The 7,451-nt window shown below is 57.2% G+C and overlaps 1 protein-coding gene across 1 annotated transcript; it reads right to left on the reverse strand.

Annotated features, from left to right (window-relative positions):
* Window positions 1-2,141: 2,141 nt before the first annotated feature.
* On the reverse strand, window positions 2,142-5,955 carry NKX2-6 (NK2 homeobox 6). Its single transcript, XM_047090841.1, has 2 exons — window positions 5,676-5,955; window positions 2,142-2,767 (listed from the first exon to the last, which is right to left on the reverse strand). The coding sequence occupies exons 1-2, from the start codon at window positions 5,953-5,955 to the stop codon at window positions 2,142-2,144; spliced, it is 906 nt and encodes a 301-aa protein (XP_046946797.1).
* Window positions 5,956-7,451: the final 1,496 nt, after the last annotated feature.

A 7,451-nucleotide genomic window follows, 5' to 3' on the forward strand; every position in this document is an offset into this window, starting at 1 on the left:
AGGCTGTGCTTTTTCCGTGTGGTTCAAAATGTCGAGGCAGCATGGGAAGCAAGGCCTGTTCAGAACATCTGGGACCAGCCTTGGTGCTTACTTTTCCATGTGAGAAGGGGGCAAAGGGCGAAGAAACTAACATTTACTGATTTTCTACTCGGTGCCGACTACTCTGCTAGATCCCTGCGATGGTGACCTACGATTCCAGGGCGAGGACCTTACCCAAAGAACCGCAACAAAGGATTTTTAAAAATTAACACGCAGAACTTTAGAATCTGCTCTTGGGAAAATGTAATATGACTCACTTAACAACTGAGGGCTGGACAGATGGTCCCTCAGTGGAAGCATTGAACTTAAGCTCAACTGTCATGAATCTAAGGCCAGTGTCCACGTGTCCTTCCCTTTTGTAAGGAATGTCCCCCAAAGTGAAAGACGGGTAATGCCGTGTGACCATTTTCCCGCGATGGACAGTTTAACTCTAATCTCTATTTTTTTTTTTATCTTAGCTGAATTGACCAAGGAATATTTATTGATCCCAAATTTAAAGTATACAAACTGCCCTCTTTAATCTCAGGAGCACAAGCACAAACTATAGTTGCAAGACACTGTGAAGTATGTCTAAATGTATTTTTATTAACAGCGAAAGTAGAGAAATAAAAAAGGATGAAAATCAAAAGGAGGGAAAACGTAAGGAAATGGTAGTAAGAAAAAAATAAGAATAATACTCTTGTTTTTAGCTTGAACACATAAGCTTCAAGAGATGTTAGCAATGAGTAGTCAGGTATAGTTTACATAGGACCAAAGAAGTCTGTTTCTCACGTTGGTGGAAACAATCAGGACACATTCAGAAATGAGAAAATGCAGGGCCAGTACATTTTGGTTAAATATTCGCATTTATTAAATAGAATTTAATTTTTGGCATGTTAGTGGTGGAGGGGTGAAGAACCAGAGTTTTCATTGTCTACAAATGTTATCCAAGGGGAGAAAGCAGGGGCCCAATTTTCCTGCCAGAGATAAATGTATCTGACCCCTTGTTCCCATTAATAGAATGAGTTTGTTTTCAATCTTAAATTTGCAGAATTTCAAACATCTTTACGGAGGAGGGTCATGATTTCCCTCTAAAGTTCAGGCTTCCTACCCATCCCTAGGTGGACTTACGGCCTCCTCGATGCCTCCTTTCCTGTTGCCTGGTTTAGAAAAGGGTTGTGGTTTGAAAGAACCCCACAGAGCGAGAGAGCGAAGAAATCAGGTAACCTATCTCCAGGACTCCAACTATTTTGTCTCCCTAGGAAATCTTGTCTGCACCGAGGACTCTGAACTTCTGGGTGTCGTTTTTTATTTTAAATCGAAGTTGCTTAGAGGTAAGGAGAGGTGGGTGGATTCTAATGGCCCCCACACACGCAAACACACACAAATATATTTAGTGTATTCACTCAAGGTGCTGGGCTGAATACAGGGGATAAAATGCAGTGACCGTGAAGGGGAGAGCCAGAATACCTTCCCCGAGAGCAACCACGTCCCCACTGGATTAATGCAGTCCTCTGAGAACTGAGCAGCGAGGGGGGTGGGGGGAGGGCATTTTAAAGTCCCCTGAGGGGTTGGCTCACACAACAGTTCCTCACCAGGACCTCCTGCACCCCCCACCCCGCCGCGCTCTACACCCGGGTTCCCACATCTCACTGGACTCCTCATTCTTCCCCACCCCCCCTTGCCTTTAATGGAGGATCGAGGCCCTCTAGAGCCCCGTACCCCCCATTCACCACCACCCCCCACCCCGCCCAGGCCCCAGGCTGCTGCGCACAAATTCAGGAGCCTATCAGCAAACCCTGGGTTTGAGGCTCCACAAGTCACCTGCTTCAGTACTGCTCCGAACGAGAAACTGCCAGCCACCCCGGGCTCTCCTCCCTCCCAGGGCTGCTTCGTGGGCGGCCGGCGCAGTCCCTGCGCGCTGTCTTTGGGGAGAAGACCGTCCCCGGGCCTTCAGCGGGATGGCTTGTCGGGGGCAATTCGCAGTCCCAGGGATTGCTCGGGGAGAAGTGCCATCCGGTCACTCCGCCAGCGCCGCCCTCCATCCCGGCCGCCGAAAGCGGTGGGCGGCGAGGCTGGCACGGAGCACCGGGACACGGCGGGCGTCTCGGAGCCACCGCGCCTCACCAGGCCCTGATGCCCTGCAGCGCGGCGGGCAGGTGGCTCTGCGGGCCGGCGCCGGGGCCACCCCCGCCGAAACCCGCGCTGGCCAGGGGTGCGGGCGTCGCAGGACCCGGGGGCGCGCCCGCGTAGCCGCCGCCGTAGCCGGCGCCGTAAGGGGCGCCCGCGTAGCCGCCGTAACAGGAATAGGGCGCCGCGGCGGCGCCGTAGGGGCCCGAGAAAGCCGGCGCGCCGGGGCCCAGGCAGGGCTTGCCGTCCCGCACCAGCACGGGCACCGCCACCCGGCGCGGCGCCGGGGGGTGGCCCGCCAGTTCTAGGGACTTGTCCTGGCGCTGTCTCTTGCACTTGTAGCGCCGGTTCTGGAACCAGATCTTGACCTGCGTGGGCGTGAGCTGCAGCGCGCTGGCCAGGTGCTCGCGCTCGGGCGCCGACACGTACCGCTGCTGCTTGAAGCGCCGCTCCAGCGCCAGCACCTGCGCCTGCGAGAAGAGCACGCGGGGCTTCCGCCGCTGGCGCGCCTTGGGCTGCTCGGGGCCGGTCCCGCGCGCGCCGCTGCCGGGGTCGCCGACGCCGAGCTCTGGCCCCCTGGTCCCGCCGCGGAGGGGCGAGGCTGCGCTGAGGCCCGGCTCTAAAAGCACAGGAAGGAACAGCGTCAGCGCCCAGCCTCTGGCTCCCCGAAGCAATTACATGGTTTCCAAGAGACGCCCCTCTCCCCTGGCAGCCTTCACTCCGCGTCCCCTTCCGTCCCCTCTGCCGACCCCTCACCCCCGTCCCAGGACCGTCTGAAGGCTCCTTTCCCCCCACGCTCTGCCGCTGTTGTATCTGCAGGAACATACGTAAATGCTGCCACTCCAGGGTCCCCGGTGGACAGCCTTGTCCCAAAAGGTAGTTGATCAAGAATCTAAGACCACTTCATTTTCTTCTTAGAAGGTCTGTGGGTGGGTGGTGGGGTAGGGGGCGGTTCGCTGTGGTTCGATTCTAGCGTGGTGGTGTTTGGGGAAGCTTTTGCCTCGAGGACCAAGTGTGAGTGTGGGGGCCTGTTAGATGGAGATTGACTTTGGACCGCCCTGGGTGGAAAGGGGGGACAGAGAAAGGGAGAGAGAGAGATGATAGAGATACAGTTAGGGACAGAGCGGAAACTTGGTGACGCGCTTGCCAGTGGGTTCCTGTCTGCCCGGTTATCCGTGGTGGTCCGGGGCGCATCGCAGGTTATTCAGATCCAAGTCAGGGGCGGGTGCCCCGAGTGTCTCCGACCTTCACCCCACCCTTGCCCACACCCTTGTCTTTTTGGTCATCAAGTGCTCCACCGGCACCAGGGACCCGTCCCATCTTTCTTGGATGTGATGCTCTTTAATCCAAATGAGCGAAATAGAATAAAACTGAACAAAATATTTCGGTTTCCTGATTCTTGGCGTGGAAACTGCGGTTCTCTTGGAGGAATGTACAAAGTTTAGACCCACATTTGGCGTTTTAAAAAGCGACCTCTTTCTCCTTTTGGGTGTCTTTGGCAAGCAGGTGGCGTTGGTTTCGCCCTGCCTTCCTCTTCCCAGGGTTGGTGCCCTCGCGGATCACCGGGACTGAGGCGGCTGTGCCTGAAGCACGCAGAGATACAGCCTCTCCTCCCCTTCTCCCCACCTCTCTTCTGTCTTGGCTAAGCTCTGTTTTAACTCAAGGGTAGGTAGAGAGGAAACGCCGAGTTTTCATGGAAAATCACGCCAGGAGAAAACCAGGAATGCCGAGGGGCTGCGAGTTCTGGGTGAGGTAGAGCAGAACTCGCCTGATTAGGGAAGGTGAGGGTTGGAACCCGATTCCAAACCCCCACCCCTGTTGACACAGTCTTCTGGAGGAGGTGATGGGGCTGTTTGATAGCTGAAGTTTGTGGAAATAAAAACTTTCTTCGGCCTTCCTTCAGCTTGTGCTCAGAGAAACTGGGGACATCTCGCAAAGAGGGAAAATATTGATGGGGATTTTAATCTTAGCAAATTGAAAAGTAACAACTGACCTTAAGCAACTCTTTGGAACAAGCAGGATCCCATTTCAGAGTTGCTGACCACACAGGCCAAGGGGCTGCGTGACACCCTGGTGCGTGCCAGCAGCAAGCGCCCTTGGTCTGCAGCCCCTCTTGCCCTGGTCTCTGAAAGCAAGGTGATCTGGGGACAGGCGAGGTACGCAGACTCCACCAGGAACGTTCGATCATTGCAGCGGCCCTGGGCTTAGTCCCTAGAGCTGGGCGCAGGCCCCTCCTCCGAGTTAGTCGACGGCAGCCTCATAAGAGATGCTGCTTAGGGGTTCCCCGGCTGAAGAGAAAGCGGTGCGCGTGCCTTCGGCTGCTAGGTAACAGCTGTGGTCCAAGTACCGTGATCCTTTCTCAACAAAGCCAGAGTGAGCGAGGAGTTGGCTGAGCAGCTCGGAGGGAATTAGTGTTTATAGAGTCTGCAGAAACCCACAGGCCTCTCTGAGAACACACAGCAAAGGTTAATGTTCTCCAGGTTCCTGGAGTGGGTGAGTAACCAGGCCACTAGTCAACAAACAACTCTGAACTAGTCCCTTTACTTATTCGTTTGAGTCTTGAATGGATGGGCCGTGGCACGGCCTGGCGGAAGAGGCCCGACACGCCAGGCCTGGCCGGGCGGACCCCAGATGCGCACGGAGGCTGCAGACGGAGGCGCAGAGAGAAGAGTGGCTTCTTCATCCCTTGGAATGTGGACACTTTTCTGCGGAAGCTTCCCAGGTCTCAGGGGCCAAGGCAACACAATTCAATGCCCGCTCCTTCCCTTCCTGCGGCTAGGCGCAGGTGCCAGGGCCTGGCTTCCCTGCGCACGACGTGGCACTTTCGGAGACCAGGTACGGAGACCCCCGGAGTCGTCTCCCAGAGCTTCGAAACCTGGAGCTGCCCTTACCCCGCTCCCAGACGCGGAGGAGCGCCCGCCAGCGCCCGCAGAGCCGTTCAGGCCTAGGGACGCAGACACGACCTGATCTGGTCGCCACCTCTCTTTGTCCAGAGGAGGAACCTGGGCGGAGGATGACTGGGCTGGCCAGGCCACTCAGCAAGCCCCAAGCTGCGGCTCGCCCCAGAGCCGGCCGACTTTCCACTCCCAAAGCGCCCGGCTGCTTTGATGGCTGCACTTGGGGCAGACGCTTTAGGGTAGAGAGACGCGGAAATGGCAGGGGAGACCCGTGGTGCTGGAGCAGAGCTAAGACACCTAGAGCGTTTCGCTGTGAGAAAGGGAAGCTGGAGTTTCTGGGAAGTGTGGCTGTGACTGGGGGTGATGCGCTTGTGCGAAGCAGAGGGCAGGCTATGGAGATAATGAACCCCCTACGATTCAGGGGGCGCAGGAAGCACACCGGGTGTCTGAAGGGGATGGTAGAGGGGACTGAGATATCTGCCTTTTGGAATTCTCAAACAAGGGGAAATAGAAGCCCTCGGAGCGGGAAAGACCAGGAGATGCGCGTTAGCCCCACGCGCCAACTGGTCATGACCAACCCCACAGCCAGGATCCCCCTGTAGAAGCCGAGACCTGAGCGCGCGTACTTACGTGGCTCCTCCACGCGTTCTGAGTCCATCTCTGCGAGCGTCTCGGGGGGACCACCAGCACACCCCGACTCGTCGGTTCTGTCGCTGTTTCCGCCGCGGGCGCTGCGGGTGCTGTGAACCTCTGACTTTCGCGGTTCTGGGACCGGTCTCTGGCACTGAAAGCTTTCAGGGCTCCCCGGTGCCTCCCGGAGTTGCAAGAATTCGGGATCTATCTGCTCTGGCTCCAGCCTCAGGATATCATTGACCGAGAAGGGGGTGGAGGTGACAGGGTTCAGCGGCATCCCGAAGGCGGAGGAGGCGGGGCTGGGGTGTCCCCGGTCACCCTCTGGGTGTCGCCCTGAGCTTCCCCTCTTGTCGCTGCAAGCGCAGCGGGCAGACGCCCAGTGTCCTGTACTGCGCCTTCCTCTGGGCCATCCCTGCCGGCCGGGTGACCGAGGCCGAGATCGCTAACCCTCATTGGTTCCGGCAGGAACCACGTGCTAATCTGTACCTTCCTCCTCGGGAGCTTTCTTCCCGCGCCCTTCGAATTCCTCTCCACCCCCCCAGCCACCTTCCGGAAAGGTTTGGTTTGTGTCGACGGTTCTCAAAAGCCAGGAAAATGGGAGAGGGTGCTGCGCGCGGCTCGTATCTGGGTGAATACGGTAATAGAGGGAGCCGCAGAGGTCAGCCCGGTCCACGGGGCTCTCCTGGGGGACGTGAGAGGACGGGGGGGTGGAACCCTTGCTCTGCAACCCGAGCCCGTCCTTCCGGCCCGGCCTTTGCTCAACTCTCCACTCACGTGGCCGAGGAAAACTGAGGCGGAGACGGCTGCGCACCCGCGGGATTGGAGGAGCATGCTGGAGTATTAAGTGGGCGCAGGGTGGGGTCCCCCCGCGGCGGGGAGCTCGGTTCTGGGAGCAGAGGCTGGGCGCCGGAGGAGCGAGTCTTGACCCGTCTACGCGTAGCCTCAGCCGGAAACTTCTCGCTTTGAGCAGAGTCTGGGTCTGGGGAACCCAGATGGCCTCTTCGTAGGCGGAGCATCTCAGCTACGGTCGCCTAGACTTGGCAAGGGAGCTATATTGGGGGAGCCCCCTGGCCTCTTGGCGGGGGCCAAGAGTGGGGAGGAGGAAACGTACTAGCCCCAGCTCTCAAGGCCCCAGACAGGGGCTCCCTAGTTCCTTCTCTTCCTCCCCTTTAATCTCCCTAAAGTTGATTGTTTTCAGCGTTCCAACTTTCAGTGTGTCTGAACTCGGTGTCGTCCTTTCCCTCCTCACCCCCACCTCCAACCCCGCCCCCAGGGGGTGGGAAGCCCTGGGGAGCATTAGATTTTCAGAAAAACTCCTCTTGGACGCAGCTGGCAACAAGTGGAAGGAGACAGGGTGTGCAGTGGCTGGGAACGGGAAGGTGGAGTCAACACGTCCATGTCTAGCCCTTGCTCTTGAACACAGCTGTGGGCTTTGATTAAAGTATTTACCTCTCTAAACTAAGGCTTACTTTTAAAGCGGAGATAACAATAGGCTCATCGTAGGATGATTGTGAGAATTGAGATAATGTGTATGAAGCCATCAGTGAATGTCCACCGCTATTACTCATGCTACATTGGTTCAATTAAGAATACATGATTTAGGGGCGCCTGGGTGGCGCAGTCGGTTAAGCGTCCGACTTCAGCCAGGTCACGATCTCGCGGTCCGTGAGTTCGAGCCCCGCGTCGGGCTCTGGGCTGATGGCTCAGAGCCTGGAGCCTGCTTCCGATTCTGTGTCTCCCTCTCTCTCTGCCCCTCCCCCATTCATGCTCTGT

This window comes from Lynx rufus, unplaced genomic scaffold (assembly GCF_022079265.1).
Source record: "Lynx rufus isolate CCGP_SWC_20201006 ecotype Redwood Valley unplaced genomic scaffold, mLynRuf1.p SCAF_3, whole genome shotgun sequence".
Classification (NCBI taxonomy): Eukaryota; Metazoa; Chordata; class Mammalia; order Carnivora; family Felidae; genus Lynx; species Lynx rufus.

Coding starts and splice junctions, on each gene's coding strand:
- NKX2-6 (XM_047090841.1), bottom strand. CDS start 5,955: ATGCCGCTGAACCCTGTCACCTCCACCCCCTTCTCGGTCAATGATATC. Junction 2,768..5,675: donor AGAACGCGTGGAGGAGCCAC/GTAAGTACGCGC, acceptor CTGTGCTTTTAG/AGCCGGGCCTCAGCGCAGCC.